Source organism: Neoarthrinium moseri, assembly GCF_022829205.1.
Source record: "Neoarthrinium moseri strain CBS 164.80 chromosome Unknown scaffold1_Wmoseri_CBS_16480, whole genome shotgun sequence".
NCBI lineage: Eukaryota > Fungi > Ascomycota > Sordariomycetes > Amphisphaeriales > Apiosporaceae > Neoarthrinium > Neoarthrinium moseri.
The window spans coordinates 599,513-616,764 of NW_026055115.1; the positions used below are offsets into that span (position 1 = coordinate 599,513).

Consider the following 17,252-nt stretch of genomic DNA (forward strand, 5'->3'; position numbering starts at 1 on the left):
ATCAATGCCTCCAAAAAAACAAAACCAAGCAAAAACAAAGCGCGGGCGAATATGGCCCGGCATACAGCACATGATAACTTTGACCAACCAACCCTTCTACCTCGGACTGCCTGCCCGAAAGTCCTCAATCAGCACGCGCAGCCCTCCTTGGCAGCCTCCCTCGGCCCGTTGAGATTCACCCGCTGCTCATCGCCACCCCGGCTTACAGCGTTCGCGGCGCCCGGGCCTCTCGTGCTCTTCAACGACGTCTCTGGGATTGCGTTTGCGATGGCCGTGAAGACCTCGGAGACGTTGTGGCCCGTCTTTGCACTTGTCTCGAAGAACAGCAGGCTCTCCTCCTCGGCGTATGCCTGGGCCTCCTCGGTCGATATCTTCCTAGCATCGCCGGACTCGTCGCCGTCTGCCGCCTCGCTGTCTGCGTCGCCGGACTCGTTGGTCAGATCCAACTTGTTGCCCACGAGGGCGATGACGATGCCGGGCGAGGCTTGGCGCTGCAGCTCGGCAACCCAGTGCTTTGCCTTGACGAGGGACGTGGGCTTGGTCAGGTCGTAGACGACGAGGGCGGCTTGGGCGTTGCGGTAGTACATGGGAGCTAACGAGGCGAAGCGCTCCTGGCCGGCGGTATCCCAGATCTCGAACTTGATGGTCCGCGTGGGCAGGTTGCACTTCTGGGTCAGGAAGGCGGCTGCGGTGGCATGCCAGGTTAGCGTCCTGTGAGGTTGATGTCGGGGATGGGGATGGGGATGGCAAGGGCATGTGTGTATCTGGTTTCGGGGAATGACTCGCCTCCGATCGTGGGCTCCTTGTTCTCCTGGAAGTCATTGTTGACGAACCGCAGTACGAGGGAGGACTGCGACGGAGTGTTAGCGGTGCGTGTCCGTCAGTATGTGTCGGTGGCCATGCATGAGCCAACGGACCTTTCCAACCGCTGCCTCTCCCAGCAGCACTAGCTTGACGCTGCTGCTCGGTTTCGGAGCTTCGGCCATGGTGTGGTCGTTGTGTGCCTGCAGCTGTGGGTGTGAAGATGTCGGTGCTGCTGGTTTCTCGTTGTCGGGGGATTGCTGTCGCGGATCAAGGATGGAGGTTGGATGAGGTTCTGCTCCGGCGTGATAGGTGGGACAGGCAGAGAGATTCGCTTCCATGTATGTAGCATGACGACGTCCCGGGTCGACCTGTCTGCTGGGTGCTTAGGCCCTGCCGGCGGCTGCTGGGGGGGGGGGCAAGCGCCATCCTTGGGCCATGGGCCATGGGGACGCCCGCGACAGCCCGCATTAAGCCCGTAACGGACTAGTGCGGGCCCCCGTGGACGCTCTGGGAATTTGGAACTGGCCGTCCAGCATCACGGAACATCTTGTCACCGACGCTGCCACCGACGCTGTCACCGCCTAAATTCTCGCTACCCTTTTTCACGCGTTAGTGAGCTAAAGCGCCCCGCCAGCCCGTGGCAGAAAAAAAAGTTCCAGAGCTTGGGAAATCCGCTGCCAGCCAAATTTGCGGTCGTCGAACGGCCAGTCAGTGTCTGCAGCTCTGCGAACAAGATCCCACGTTTGGAACCCCGACACGGACAGACAGCGGGCCGATACGTCCTTCGCAGTGTTGGATTTTTGCTGCCGCTGACTTGTAGACATTTCAAGTTAAGCTCGAACTACACCCGACCCGAGTACGGGCACCCGGAGAATCCCTCTACATTTTCTTACACCTCTTCCACCATGGCGCCCAACGCCAAGAGCCAAAAGGCCTTGTTCGACGACAGCGAAGACGAGTCCGATGGCGGCGCACAGCTCAAGGTCAACGACGAGTACGCCCAGCGATTTGAGTACAACAAGAAGCGCGAAGAGCGCCACAGACTAGAAGAAAAGTACAAGGGCCAGGCCAACGGCAGGGCCGGGGAGGAGGACGACGATGACGATTCCTCGGATGACGAGACCGAGGACGAGGATGGCTATCTCGCCACCGAAGAGCTCGATGCTGAGCTGAACGCCACCCTCGAGGCCATCCGTAACAAGGACCCCCGCATATACGACGGCAAGACCAGCTTCTACACTCCTGCTGAGGCCGCAGCCGCCGCAGCCGCCGCCGCCGCCGCCCAGCCCCAACCCAAGAAGGAGAAGCCTGTGTACCTGCAAGACTATCACCGCGAGAGGATTCTGGCCGGTGACATCGGCTCAGATGACGACGAGGATAAGCCCCGGACCTATGCGCAAGAACAAGGCGACCTCCAGAAGTCTATCGTCGATGAGATCCAGGCACAGATCAAGAATGAGGGAGCAGCCGGAGAAAAGGACGACGATGGCGACGACAACTTCATCAAACCCAAGAAGGGAGAGGCAGCACGCGTCAAGGCCGAGCTCCACGACGGCATGCATCCCTCCCGGGCCGCCAACGTGAAGAAGTCCAAGTCCAGGCCCGCGGTGAAGCTCGACGTCGCGAACGCCGACAAGGATCCTCAGCTTTACTTGTCCAATTTCTTGGCTGCTCGTGCCTGGGTCGAGCCCACGCAAAACAAGTGGCAAGCATTCGAGTCGGATGACGAGGAAGAACCCGACAAGGCCGACGAATGGGAGGTTGCATATAACCTGCGCTTCGAGGATCCCAGCAAGAGCAACGAGGTTCTGAAGTCTTATGCAAGAGACGTGGCCGCTGCCAAGTCAGTCCGTCGCGACGAGAAGACGGCCCGACAGAAGAAGCGAGACGCCGAGCGTGAGAGCAAGGAGGCTGAGAAGCAGGAACGTCGGGAGGAGCGCGCCCGCCTGCGCAAGCTCAAGATCGAGGAGGCTGAGACCAGGCTCAAGCAGATCAAGAAGGCCGCTGGCCTTTCCGGCAAGGACCTGAAGGACGAGGACTGGGTGCGCTTCCTTGATGATGCATGGGATGATAACAAATGGGAGGAGGAGATGAACAAGAGATTCGGCGAGCAATACTATGCAGAAGGAGAAGGTCCTTCTGACGACGACGATGATGAAGCTGGCGGCAAAAAGCGCAAGATCAAGAAGCCGAAGTGGGATGATGATATCGATATCAAGGATCTAATCCCTGATTTCGAGGACGAAGAACAACCGAAGGTCACCCTTTCAGACGTGGAAGAGGGCACTGAAGAAGGGGGAGAGGAGGAGGACGACGACGACGAAGACGGCCCATCCCGCAAACGCCAGAAGACCTCCAAGGATCGCAAGAAGGAGCGTTTGGCAAGCCAAAAGGAGGCTCGACAGGAGCGTTCCAAGATCGAAGCGCTCGTCGACGCCAAGATGGACCTGGATGACCCGGACGTTCTCGCCGGCTCTTCCAAGGCCAAGGACCAGTCCAAGTTCGCATACCGCGAGACGTGGCCGGCATCGTATGGTCTAACGGCCACGGATATTCTGATGGCCCCATCTGATGCCGCCCTCAACGAGTTCGTCGGCCTAAAGAAACTGGCCCATTTCCGACCTGATGACAAGAGAGCCAAGGACAAGAAGAGGCTAGGCAAGAAGGCCCGTTTACGGCAGTGGCGTAAGGACAACTTCGGTGCCGAGGCCGAGAGGGAGGGCCCGGCGTTCGCGTTTGGAGGCGATGCGCCTACGGGGGGCAAAGATCAGGCTGAGGCTGAGAACGATGTCATCGAGGGCAAGTCGAAGAAGCGCAAGAAGCGGTCTGGGCGAGGCAAGAACAAGGAGGATGCTTGAGTCTAGATACCTTGATAGAGATCATTTCAGGCGTTGAGGGGTCAATACCAAACAAGGGTTAACTTGCGTTCTGACCTTTCTCTTACTCGCATTAGTTATGGCTGAACTGAACCAGAGTGTGCAAGTGTCCTGGCATCTGATAGGAAGTCAAAACGGAGAAACATCTCGACGAATCTATACTTGAATGTGGTCTACGTCTTCCCGCGTCCAGCCTTTGCTCCTTCTATTTAAGACTTTGGTCCATTCGTCGTGTAAAAACAAAGGCATACATTCTGTACTGGCTGACTAACAGCATCTTCTGCTATATACAAGACCAATGGAAGACATACCGCAAGCTTCAGGCCCGTTTACGGCGGGCTTTACCTGCCGGAGTACTCTTCGTCTAGTGCTGGAGTCTACGATATCTGTTGGCTGATCGTCACCTTTCATTTATCAGAGAAGCGTTAGGCTTCGATAGTGGTATCCGTTACCATCAAGCTGCGCGAAGCCAGTGTCGTGTCGGTTGTCACGGCCGGAACCCTCATGGATGAACCAACAGACCGTGGCTGCACATCTCGCAATAGTCAGTCGTTCGAGCACTGGCGAAATACGAATGGCCGTGTGGCAGAAGACAAAAGGTGTGTACGAACATCAACTTAGTCCTCGTAATTTTATTAGGGGGGAGAAAAGTGCGGTGCCACGTGGGATTGTCTATTCGTGGTGGCAAAGCTTATTTCTTACAGGTAGTGCCGGGTGTAGTCACGATCGGCAATGGGCTTGCTAGAATCCCAACCAAAGAAACTAGACGAGGACAGGGCTAGGCTGCTATATTACACAGCTTCTAGACTTGCTCGATCTGTCGTAGGTTGGCCCGGGTGCTGGAGCCATGAAGCTTCTCATCGTGGACGCACAATGGCGGCATGCTGTGACCGAAAGGTACCAGATGCCTACCCCGCAAGTTTGTCAGATATTCCATGGCTAACTACTATATCACTAACAGCAGTGTCAGTCGAGCTGGCTCATTGAGCTAAAACTGATCTGCAGAACTGGTAGTCATCCGTAGCTAGGGCTTCACCCTTTTGGGCAGAGCGATTAACTGCAGTAGCCTGCCAAAGGGAACGTGCAGAGAGGTCTCATCTTACGCGCGAGCCCGTGAGATCTACATCCGATATTTTCTCCAGGAAAGTGTCCAGAAGGACTTTCTCGACGTGATTTCATGATAGCGCGCCATCTAACTTATTAATGATGGACGATTCGTGCAAGGATATTCCCCGCATGCGGGTCGAAATCGAATCTCCACCTCGTGAGATCTCATTGTAACCCACTATCGCGATCTCTGCGGCTCTGCTCGACAACGAAGGCTCTGTTGTTACACATTACCAAAAAGGCGTGCTGGACAGACTGGCACTTGAAGAAACTGCAGATCCAACTTTTCAGGTGGTACTGGGTGTCCAAGCACCAAGAGGGCCATTAGTTCAGAATTTGCTAGATCCGGCAGTTCTCAAGCTGCAGCTAATGTCAACGCCAAGCTTTACTAAGTTGGCTTTTCCAAGTGCGGAATAATTCTTACCGTAGAGACGTTACTTGAACAAGCCATCATCTGCCCTATCTCGAGTTGCAGTCGCAGATCATCAGCAAAACACTTATTTCCCCAGGGTGGAATCATTTTGCCGATCTACCTGATCAGACCACAGGGATCTCTCGGCGAAATCGAGCTAGACGTGGGCAGGTATTCGTCGTCGTGACTCCGCGTCAGCAGCATTAGTTACCGCACAGGCATGATTGCATCCGAATCTAGTACCACCATCCGGGCGGCCCTTGCAGGCGAGGCTGATGTGATCCCGGCACCGTACCCTGTTCTAGATATACTGCGCGGATAGTTCGTCCCGTTTAGTGTCGCCCTGCATGCGAGCCTAGGTGTACTGTAGGTGGGGTATAGGATGCATGTTCACTCATCACAGTTTGACAGTGACAGGGTTCGCCTGGATGCTACGATTGGTTAGGTACAGTGCTCGTGTATCTTGTCGGCCGTATCTCTCGGTGCCATTCCCTACGAGTTCAACCTCTCTTCCAAGAGCATTCGCGTGAAGCAGTCGAATTGGATGAATGTGAATTCCATACCGCCGGGCTGGCGAATATCATGGGAGATATACAGGCCCAGTTTTTACACCTTTGAATAACGACCATAGCGTCTCCTATCCGCCTTGATCGCCTCTGAATACTCTTGCATCCGTGGCCCAGTCCGGATCCTGGGAATCCCGTACCACGTTCAGCGATTCAGCAGATTGGGAATCAAAGATGATTCTCTTTGGGGCAAGGGCATGACAATCTGGCGTCTAACCTGGTTAGCAGGCATGAAGGGTAGCCAGGGTAGTATCCATCACACGCAGATTCGCACGTACGATGTAGTAGACGACTATCCGATGGGTTCCCCACAAGCCGACCTTGCCTCGAACACGACCCAGAGGCTACTTCGACTTAAAGCCACCCCACTCCCAAATGCAAGGGGGTGCTACTCTGATGGAAACAAACCCGTCTATTCGGGTTCTCTTATAAGCGTCAACCGGGCCCCCTGTCACTGCCGGAGGAACTGCTGTCCCGTGCTTTCGCTCTCCAAACACTTCTGTGGTGTGTATGAACTTTTGATGCTGGTACAAGTTATGACAGTGCATACGGGCTCCGTCACGAATTGGAGATGAGATGAAGGTTCTCACGTTGGTATCATTGTTATTGCTTCGTGCTGTGGTTGCATCAGCTACCACGACCTTAGGTAACCTGACGGTGCCCGCCTGTGGAGTAAGTTGATCAAACTTTTGCGATACATGTTCGTATGGTACAGATGTAAACGAAGCGGGATAGCTGCTGACACAACTGATAAACAGTCAACCTGTATATACGGCGAAGCCGCTCAATCAGCTTGCTCGATCAGCAATATAACATGTATCTGCACCAACAGTACGCTCAAAGCCAAGATCCAGACTTGCATCTTGTCAAACTGCTCGATCCGGGAAGCCCTACGTAAGAAACACCGTCGAATCGATTGTCTACACGCATAAGTCTGGGGTTACTGACTTTGGTTCTTCTTCGCAAAAGAGGCCGAGAAGTATTCCTATAATACATGCGGTATCACAGGCGAGGACAGAACGGGACTGGTATGGCATCTCGGTCTAGCATTTATGATCATAGGCCTAGTGGCATTCTTCATAAGATGTCTGGAAAGACTACGCGCGCGCACATGGGGCATGGACGATTCTGTTATCTCGGTAGTGGCGGCCATTCTGATACCTATGGGTGCCTTAACGATACCTCTTTCCAACTACGGCCTCGGGTTGGATATGTGGAACGTGTCGTCGGATGACATCAATTCCATCCTCTACGTATGTATTCCCGTCACCAATGTACGATGAGCTTGCCTGCTGACGATGTCGGAAAGCACTTCTATTGGGAGGAGATACTCTACGCCGTGGCGCTTGGGCTCAACAAGATCTCTATATTATTCTTCTACCTACGTGTGTTCCCGCAGACGAGCTTCCGTGTCGCCGTCTACATTCTTCTAGGACTGAACGCAGGCTACGCAATTGCCTACAGTCTGGCTGTGGTTTTCCAGTGTTCACCCATTGAAGGGGCCTGGCGTGCGTGGGATGGCGAGTACACGGCCGAGTGCGTCAACATCAACTACCTTGGATGGTCTGGTGCTGCGGTGAATATCGCATTGGACATTGCAACTTTGATACTTCCCATGTATCTCCTGGTCGGTCTGACCATGTCCATAAAGAAGAAGATTCAGATCATTGCCATGTTCATGGTCGGGTTCTTGTAGGTTGTACCTTGCAAAGGGCTTCAACTTCGCTTCTAACAGATTTCTCAGTGTTACTTTGGTCAGCATACTTCGCCTCAGATCCTTGATCGAGTTTGGTTCAACCAAGAACGTAACCCGTAAGTTTTATTACCATAAGCCGAAACAACAGAGGACAGCTTCACGGGGCGCCGGACAAGAAGGAACAAATTTGACTTCACTCGGAGTGATACTGATGCCGTTCCTAGAGGATTACGTTGAGGTGGGCTATTGGTCGACGATCGAAATCTCTATCGGCATCGTATGTGCATGTATGCCTGCAATAAGAGCCCTTCTATCCAAGGTCTTTCCACTTGTCTTCGGTTCACAAAACCGGACAACTCGCGGTCCACAAACGTATCCATACACAAGCGCTAAATCCGGTATAAGTCACCGTCTATTCAACTCTAAATCGTCTGCAGCTATTGGGCCAAATGAAAAGGGAGAAGCGGGAGGTATGGAGTTCTTTGGGGTGAAACGAAAACCAAAGTTCAGCAAGTACGGCACAAGCAACGAGATAACGGTCCAAAACGAGTGGACTGTCGCAGGGCACACTGCCAATCGCAGCGACGTCGAGCTTGTCGCCTTGGAGAAGAAGCTCCCATTTCGTGGCGGCGACACCGGATATGTCGGCGACCGTCTCCCAGACCAATGGAGTGGAGAGAATGACCGAGCGATGGTGTTGCCAATTCAGGGGCATCTAGGCGGATCATTGTGACAGAACTACTCAGAAAAAGAAACAGCAAATTATATACGACACTTAGCTAGATGCTCAATGATGCTCGTCAAGTTGAAGAAATAATAGACCCATGGTCAAATGGAGCTGAAAATAAAGACTCGATGCTAGTATGCTTTCGAGGGTGATGTAATCAACGGTTCAGACCACTTGTTTGATAGATACCCAGGCGGCATAGAGGATATCTGTTTCAGTCAGGTACCTTCCTAAGAAGCAGGACATCACTCAGATCACAATCATACCTTCTGCTGCGAACTTCTTATGGCCGAATCGTGATCCGAATCCCTCGAGTACCCCGAGGCGTAAGGTCCTTCACCAGAACGGAGCGGCGACATTGAAGCGGGATCGATAATTGGTCGGTTTACGTAGACAAGTTAAACCTTGTCGGCAGAGCAGTCACTTTGCCTGTAATGAAGAGAGGCTGCATACAGAAGGATAGTTTTGAATGCACTGAGGTGAACCATGCAGATGTGATGCAAGCCACGGACGTATCTCGTGGGTTCCGGTACAACATCATCATAAGAGCCGGGCGGTCAGCTTATGTAAATGTAGACTCTGGGCATTCATTGGCGTACCCTAATCGGTCAGATCAGTTTGGAATCATTTTGGTGTTGTATCGAATCTAGGATCAGCCAGTAAAACATAGAGATCAATTTACTTTAGTGGTGCATGAGTGAAACTGTGTCATTCAAGGTTGGCCTGGCTCCTCTGGCCAGGAGGAGACAATCATTGCTACTCCTGCAGCTTATAATTCCACGTCGGATTTCGACTCAGACGAAGTCCCATACAATACAGCGGTCAATAATATGAGTGATCAAGTCACCATGTAGAAACAGCACTCATGGGGGAGAGAATTCTAACCGATGCCGGCCCACAAGGAAGGAACTACTGGGGTGCACTGGCCTGGAGGCTGCCGCAACCGCAGCCGGTGAGATTATTGGTCGCTTCACCGAGTCTTCACCGCCCCTGACAATGCAACACGTTGGTTTTCAACCCGAGTCGATACCGCCGCTACTGGGCCGGGTCAATTTGTCGCATGCTCAGAAGCTTTACAAGGCTCTGCAATATTGGACAGGGGGAGGACTGACTAGCTTTACCGACCAGTTGATAATGATATTAATGGAACAATACCAAAACTTCCAAGAAAATGAACACTAAATCTAAATATATCAAAGCGCAACTAGTGGCCCTAGATTTTCTGATTATAATGCCCCAACGAACAGGGCCATTACAAGGCCGACTTTGAATGCTTTAGGACATATGGCCAAAGTTCTGTTCACAGTCGAGCCGGACGGAGGGGAAGATGAAGAAACAGGGAATATTGACCCAACGATAGGGAACAACTCACCCCAAGCAAAAGCTGTCCCTGGTCCTCCTCATGACGTGCAGACATTTCTGCCAAGCTAAACCCCACGAAAGGATTGGTCCAGGAACATAGCCCGGGACACGGCAGATAAATGCAGAACCCGAGTTTGCACCACTCTGAATGATTCAGAATCGGTTGATGAACCATAGGAACCAACACGGTGGAGCATGCAACAGCTTATGCTGCAGATTACACGTCAGAGAACCGGCACGATCACGGAATGAGTGCAGGGGCATATGGCCGAAAGAACGGAGTGTGAACGAATGGCGTGGAGTTTACAAGTTACACAATAGACCAATCCACCCCCAAATATGCAACCAAATATTGAATAGAGACGCACACTAGCACTCCGAGTCTACCACAGAAACCGGATCTGCTTGCTCCATTACTTCTTGTCCTACCTAGCTCGGCATGCAAGTAGTTCGGAGTCACTGACAGGCCAGGGGCTCGAGAGAAACGTTTCGGCCAATACAATCCCACAGCCATTGAAGTTGGCCTTGATATTCTCAACCGCTTATCACCGCCTTTTGAGTCCGAGCCCGCTTGTCCGTTATAGTAGACCCCGAAGCAACCAGAAGTCCAGTCCCCGCTCGCAGCTGCAGCTGCAGCCGCCTCATTTAGAGAGTCGCTGGGTTCGATGATTGGTCAATCAATCGTCGAAAACACCGGATGGGGTGACGATAACAGGTGGCGTAGGCCTGACATAGTCCACTTCAACTTCGAATCGGGGAATGTCATTCTTCCCAACAACGTTGAACAGCTTTGTGAGATCGTCACCTCGGTAGCCACTCATGTCGTACTTCTCGGGGCCGAAAAATGCCTGCCTGACGTTGGCACGCAAGGCCCAAACCTTGTTGGGCGAGTGATCCAGTGGTGTGACATTGTTAAACGCATCCATATGGCTTCGGATGTAAGTCAGTGAGGCGTCCTGTAGAGCTCGGATGGAGGCACGGCAAGACTCAAAAACCCGTTGCTCACTATGATGGAGCCATCTGATGGTTAGTCGAACGTCGTACACGCGTACTGGCCCCCCAGGTCGTATTCCCGGTGGTGGCGGCGGCGGCGAAAGATTGGGGAACCCGGCGCCGAATGGGCGACCTCCCATGCCTGGAGGAGGCGGAGGAGGCGGATTCTGCATAGGCATCATTCCAACGCCACGATATGTAGGTGGAGGCGGAGGAGGGTGACAGTCAGGGGAAGGAGCGGCAGGGTATCGAGAGCCTCCAGGTGGACGCACAGTGCTCACGATGCACCGGGGAGCGTCTAGATTGTCGTCCGAGTCTTCACCCTTGCAATCTCGGGGTTGCCGCGTCTTGGCACTCTTGTGGCCTTTGCGAATGACCTTGGTAGCTGGGCGGCCGCCTTTCGGTGATGAAGAGGCTGGTGTTATGAGCTCCTCATCAGAGCTTGACCATACAGAGAGGGCGGCAGTGGATGACGCAGAGCGCTCGGATACCACGGATGCAGTCTCGTCATCGTCCGTGTCGGTATCGCCCTTCTTCAGATCCCGCAACAGGGCGAAACCATTGGTCTTGATGTAGACAGCGGTAGCCTCGGCGGATTTGATGTAAAGAGACTCTTTTGCTTTTTCTTCAGAGTCGCAAGGCTCGGAAGACAACAGTGCCTCGCGGTTGTCGTCACTCGATCGTAATGCCACGGCCTTCCACTCGCCAGTAGCCTCTTTGGCTGTGATTACAGTAATATAGTCATTTTTGCTGGAGATGAACTCGCAATTCTCTACAATAGACAAATATAATTAGGGCCGGCGGCTCGGCTATCGGGAACAAGATATAAGACTTACCAATGATCTGCCCTCTGTAATCGACGGCGCTTGGTAATTGCTGTATTATGGAAGGCATAGTCTTCGTTGCAAGAGGGAATGGAGTAATTGCCGTGGTCAAAGGGTAAAACAGAGGGACTAACATGGGATATCGCTACTTGTCATTGGCATAAAGTGACAAGACGACAGTCATCTTTTTGTATGTCTTTAGGGTTTCTTATTCTGCCAGAGGAGGCGAACCCCCGACTCCGGGTAGAAAGTGAGGCGTGCTGCATTGGCCGAGGGCGCCAAAGTATCACAGTGCAGACTTCTGCAGTGTATATCATGCACGCGGTAAGCCGAGCAGCATCTGTCTTGAAAACGTCTGAATACCGGCTGCAGTGTCAATTGGCGCCCGCTTTTACGAGAGACCTGGGGCCTCTTCGGCAGGTACTTCCTGTCGCATTGCACCTCGATTGGAGAGTTGAAACTGAACCCGTGCCCCGTCTGTTTGCAACGCTGTTGTCGTGCTTCTGGGCTTTGGGGTTGGCTCGTATGACATCGGGCCTGTTTCTCGTGATAAGCTGCTGTGGAGGTGCCAAGTCAGAAACAAGGTGTGACAACATGCTCGAGTGCCGTGGCCAAGGTAGGATCCCGACTAGAAGGTGTGACGGGTAGACTTTGGGGCTCTCCATTGCCTGCTGGGCCTCAAACCCTGTCCCCCAAGCACGAAGTCGTCCAATCCATGTATTAGAAGGATTGTGGAACTATATGTGAACCTTCATGCCGCATTGAATGGTTAATTGGTTCATAAGTCCCTGATAAAGACCCCGAATCCTTGAAGGGGAATAATTCCAGCTTTGTTTAAGGTGCAGTGAGGCTTTGCCCCTCAGCCAATTGGGTGAGGACGCGGAACGCCAAGGGGTTCATCGAGTTTGCCTGCCGCTGCCGATCATTGAACGAAACAATGTGATCACTTGGACATCGTATCTGTCGAAAGCCACCGTGCCTACGGATCTCCAAAGGAGATAAATGGTCTTTATATATTCTGTGCTATGACTCTGACTCATTCGGAGACTTCGGGCTATTGGCACACTTGATGTATCACATTGATTCATCACATGCATCGAGTGCAAATGGTACGTAGCTGCGATCCCCGATTGCCAGCTTTTGAAGCGGCCTTTTACTTGTGAAGTTTCCTGTCAAATCGGGGATTTTTCAATCGCTTAGTTTTAGAGAATATCGGATTTTCACTCATGGTTCAATTGTATAATCATACTGGCATATAGCTTGGTCTCCGAGATGCAAGGCTGCCAATAAGCTGTCCCAGACTCCCGCTGTCACTCCATCTAGCCTCGAGGCCCAGAAGACTACGGAGTCCTATCAACTGTACAGGCTGCAAGTCCCCGTTCAATGAACTCGTACAGAGGAGTGATCGTCGGAATCACGAAGATCTGCACACGGTACCGAACAAGGCCTAGGTGTTCTGCAACGATAACCTTGCGGTGTAAGGCCCATCCACACGGACAACAAGCGCTAAAACTGGGCGTACCATGTGCGCGTAGCACGACCTTGGCAAGACCGGAACCCGGAACCCAGCCGGCAAATGCTGTAGTGCATCCGAAGGTCAATGTTCACAACTCCTTGTAAGAGAAACAATCTGCCTTTGCAGTAGAATTGCAGAGTAACATTAAGCTTCGCATCTCAACCGTCCACAAATATATAGAATCCACCTCATCATACAGATTTAAGGACCAAGGCGATGAGGTACGCCTTGGTCCATGTATCCATGTTAGGATTGCCATCTAAAGATCTGTGACATTAAAAATTGCGACGAACGTCAAAGTTCAACCTGAGCTGATGTCAACAATCAAGAGTCAGCCTTCGAACGTGAATCGACATATGTTTGATAGCATTCATCCACCGAGGGTTACGATGGCATTTGCCACAACTTCTCTTGCGGTCTAGCATACTTCGATGAAGCCAGGGAGAAGGCAGTGTTGCTATTTGCCTTCATAATGAGGCTAAGCAGGATTTGCGTGGAATACTTCGTACAGTGTTATAGTGCAGGTATAGATTCCAGGTAGTGCAAGCCCGTAACTAAGAGCAGGGCAAGCGTTCAGCCTTCCACGAGTCCCTCTATGCCAGCACACTGGCATCAAACTCTATGCTTTCGGGCGAAAAGAAGAAAATAATAGAACAAATACACAAGGAAGAAGAAAATATATGTTGTGTCGTGCTGGCATCAGACTGGATTGCCACTATTTAGTCATTAGATAGCCTTGCAAGGTGGTATTCGACGAGTTCTATGAGTTGTTCTCCGTCCCTCTAGAGCCACCCTCCTATTTGATAGACTACATACGCTTAATTAGTTACGTGGCGACCTAACTTAAAGTGAGGCCTACGCTCTGGATGACTTGGATAGGTGGGCTAGTCAGGCTAACAAGGCATCCAATGGTCAATAGTCTTTTCTGCAAGATGACTAGATGCTTCGCGGCAGAGACCCAAGGTATGTACTCTACCTCCAAGCCCGATTGAAGATCATGTGTGACTTGCATTCTCAGGGAGTTGAAAATCCATAAACAGTGGTTCGGTAGAGTTACATCACACATTATCTCGCCCTAAAATTGCCCGGAGTTGTTTCCAGTCTATGGCCAGGCTCGGCAACATATTCGTCGCAGCTCGTGCGCGACACTTCTGAACACCCCGATTCAGGTGGGGCTTTGGTCTCCGGGAGCCTGTTAGGACAACATGCAAATATCCAAGGCATAATGGCGAGCGTGGCCCGGCTTTATCGAACAGTGAGAACTAAACACGGCCATAGTCTTCGAGGGTAGCAATATGTGCATGATCATTTAAACAGTATTATGAATTAGAATTAAGAGCACCGTGTATACTATGAGGTTGTGCAGTTGGGCATCCCTGATTGGAAGAGATCGGACTGCTCGACGAATAGAGGTAAGTAATCCCGGGTTGTGAATGTGGAGTTAATATAGTAGCCCACGTCGCTGGCGCTATAACCTGACCCTAGGATGGCGAGAACATCGCTTTGAATACTGTCGACCTGTTAGCAACTAGGCTTGGTACATAACCAAGACAGACCAGAACTTACAAGTCAAGGAAGATCAAATCAGCCGTGCCCGAGCACCCGCCCTCATCGAAGCCGCCTTCGCCCTGGAAGAAATCGGGAACACTATAGTGAGGGATCTCGCTGTGTGCAGTGTCGTCACCATCTGTTCCAAAATCATCTTTGGTGGTGTAGCCTGCAACCAAATCGACGACCTGTCGTCGTGTCACAGCCGCATCACTATGGACGTGGTCGAAGACGTCTCTGGCACCCAGGGGGGCGGTGATTGGATCAACGCAGATGTCCCGCTCGATCGGCATGTAGCCCAAGTTGCGTTTCTCGTTGGCACCAGCCTTGTTTAGCCTACCCAGTACGGAGCTGGCCAAGCTACACGGAACGTCGGGAACGTACATGAACACGTCAGTGAAAGGCGATACGATAAAGAAGTCGTCGTAGGTGAATGGGCCTTTGTACAGATCAAATCGAATACTCCCAGTGTTGGCAATGATGTACCTGGGAATCTCTTTTCGGGTCTCGTTGACAACAACTGTGGCCAGTGCGTTCGCAAGCAGTGGATAGATGTTTCCGGTACTGTTGAAATCCGTACAAGTCATACAGTAGCTCTGAGGGGCACACCCGTAGATTTTGTTCAAGTTGAGCTGCTCACGGTACGTGGTGATCGCCGAAGTCGTCTCTTCACCAAGAGGCGTGTCGAATGATGCCTCGTGCTTTCCGCTCACGGCGTGGAAATCAAAGGTCGCACGGTTCCAGTCCAAATATCTTCGCGCATACTTGTATGGAGAAGTAGAGTTGACTGTTGCTTTGCGGGAAGGATTGGGCACGCCCTTGGGATTTGATGTGCTTCTCCACCCGCTGCTGCACTTCGTAAAGCCGCTCATGCTCAGCCATCCCAAAGTTTCGCAGTAACGACCAGATTCGAGCGAAGTGGTGCTATCATCCAGGACGGCGAAGTCTCGAATGTGGCTGTGGCCTCCGAAGAATTGGACTGGGGTCCTTGGGTGAGCCTTTCGGATGGCATCATGGATTATACCGAACGTGCTCCCGGAGCTCTGGCCAACCCGTGCTGGGTTGTGACCAAGAACCAGGAACAAGTCTACAGGTTCTGTGTAGTTGACAGCATCCTGGAACCAGTCTTGAGCCACCAAAGTATCGGCATGGATGACTTTTGATATGTTGGCATTGCCCTTAAAGTCAAATAGAACTCCAAAGGCCATGATGCGGAGGCCATGCTCTGTAGTGAAGTATTTATACTTCTGCCCAATGAATTCCCATTCATTAGTCTCGTTGTTCAAGATCTGAACATTGGATGTCAGATACTTGTCGCCCCAGAACTTTGAGAACTGGGAGAATGTCTGATAAGCAACTTCAGCTACGTAAAGCTCATGGTTGCCTGTACCACGTTAGTCGGCAGGCCTCAGAAAGCCGATCACCGTATGACCTACCTATAGTGAGAAGATCGTAGTCAACTTTCTCAAAAACATTGTTTGAGACTGCGCCATCAGGAGTTGTAGCGTCACTCAAGCCAGCACCGTCGTGGAGGTCACCTTGAACCCTGTCAGAATTATGAACCCGAGGTCTCTTTTTCCAATCACCTCACCAGTGTCAACTAGGAGAAGATCCACGCCGATCTCTCTGGCCTTTTGTTTCATGTACTTGGAGAAAGAAACAAAATCCTTGAACATAAAGTAAGCAAAACGATAGCAAGACAGTCTTGCCACCTGAGACTTACCCCCCAATCCGCCCCATAATTGCCCTCCTTCAGGTGTCCTTCTAGCCACCCATGGGTATCGGTCTGCCTGTTGGTTAACCCACCAAGCTGACTTGATAACAATCGTAGATTACTTAGCATACGGTGTGTAAGAAGTTCAATTGACCCCATTCGAGCTCACGCGTCGGTCCGTATGACGCATTTGAAGCACTGGGCTGCATACGCTTGACATGTCGAACATGCTCGACATGAGTTGTGGGTCCGTAGCAACCACCGCATGCCAGACTGCTTGTTGCAAAGGCGATCAAGGTAGCGATGGAGTTGATGGTCTTCATCTTGGCGGATTAGTTCCTACCAATCGGGTTGTCCCAGATTCAAGGTAGTGTCAATGGTGCCTTGATCCAAGAACACCCAAGAGAAGCCAAGAGCATACCCGAAAGCTTGGTATGCGGGCCATCTTTGGGATTTAAAGGTTATGGGCCACAGTTACACTGCGTTAACTATCGCCTATCTGTGCCCAATCTCCTGGGACTCTCGGCCGCAAGCCTAGGCGAGGACGCCATAAAGAAGCGATGAGCTGCCGTTGGCTGTTTAGGGCCATAAACGCGTCAATATCCGGGGCTGCCAGGGGGATGACCCCGGTGAATAGTCAAGTCAGACCTGGAGATTCACCTTCGCGAACCGTCGGCCTCTCAGAATCGGCACCAATCATGCTGTATTGGCTTCGCACGCGGCCTTGCAGACAGCGCATCCGACAAAGAATCTAATTTCCGCAATACTGTACACTCCATGTCCCAACAACTTTGAGAACTAAAGGCAGCAGGCCACGGAAATCGCTGATAACCACACGTGCAGCGAGATTCAACCGGCTCGCCTTCCTTAAGCAGCAGGTGCCTTGTCAGCGCTGAGCCTAGCTCCGCATAAGCTCAATGCACTAAAATAGGCGATAAGCAGCCCTGCCGAATGCCGGGTTATCTGCCAAAAACCAGACCTGCGTTGGTTCATTACTGCAAAATCGTGCTATTTTGAACGTCACAGCACCCATGCGCTTTTCTTCTTTTTTCTCCCTGATATTGTCCGTGTCGCCCTGCCACTGGACGGAAATTCTTTACAATGTGT

The 17,252-nt window shown here is 52.0% G+C and overlaps 5 protein-coding genes across 5 annotated transcripts; 2 read left to right on the forward strand and 3 right to left on the reverse strand.

The window, feature by feature from the left end:
* Positions 1-128: 128 nt before the first annotated feature.
* On the reverse strand, positions 129-1,142 carry JN550_000174 (uncharacterized protein; the record flags this gene model as incomplete). Its single annotated transcript, XM_049312970.1, has 3 exons — positions 129-711; positions 783-850; positions 918-1,142. The coding sequence occupies 3 exons, from the start codon at positions 1,140-1,142 to the stop codon at positions 129-131; spliced, it is 876 nt and encodes a 291-aa protein (XP_049177463.1).
* Positions 1,143-1,709: 567 nt separating this feature from the next.
* JN550_000175 (uncharacterized protein) lies at positions 1,710-3,662 on the forward strand (the record flags this gene model as incomplete). The annotated part of the gene is made up of 1 exon (XM_049312981.1): positions 1,710-3,662. The coding sequence occupies one exon, from the start codon at positions 1,710-1,712 to the stop codon at positions 3,660-3,662; it is 1,953 nt and encodes a 650-aa protein (XP_049177464.1).
* Positions 3,663-6,341: 2,679 nt separating this feature from the next.
* On the forward strand, positions 6,342-8,194 carry JN550_000176 (uncharacterized protein; the record flags this gene model as incomplete). Its single annotated transcript, XM_049312992.1, has 6 exons — positions 6,342-6,437; positions 6,524-6,659; positions 6,774-7,018; positions 7,075-7,457; positions 7,510-7,577; positions 7,686-8,194. The coding sequence occupies 6 exons, from the start codon at positions 6,342-6,344 to the stop codon at positions 8,192-8,194; spliced, it is 1,437 nt and encodes a 478-aa protein (XP_049177465.1).
* Positions 8,195-10,227: 2,033 nt separating this feature from the next.
* JN550_000177 (uncharacterized protein) lies at positions 10,228-11,437 on the reverse strand (the record flags this gene model as incomplete). Its single annotated transcript, XM_049313003.1, has 2 exons — positions 10,228-11,264; positions 11,380-11,437. 2 exons carry the CDS (start codon positions 11,435-11,437, stop codon positions 10,228-10,230), a joined length of 1,095 nt encoding a protein of 364 aa, XP_049177466.1.
* Positions 11,438-14,233: 2,796 nt separating this feature from the next.
* On the reverse strand, positions 14,234-16,468 carry JN550_000178 (uncharacterized protein; the record flags this gene model as incomplete). The annotated part of the gene is made up of 6 exons (XM_049313015.1): positions 14,234-14,393; positions 14,450-15,815; positions 15,868-15,969; positions 16,023-16,098; positions 16,155-16,217; positions 16,277-16,468. 6 exons carry the CDS (start codon positions 16,466-16,468, stop codon positions 14,234-14,236), a joined length of 1,959 nt encoding a protein of 652 aa, XP_049177467.1.
* Between the last annotated feature and the right edge of the window lie 784 nt (positions 16,469-17,252).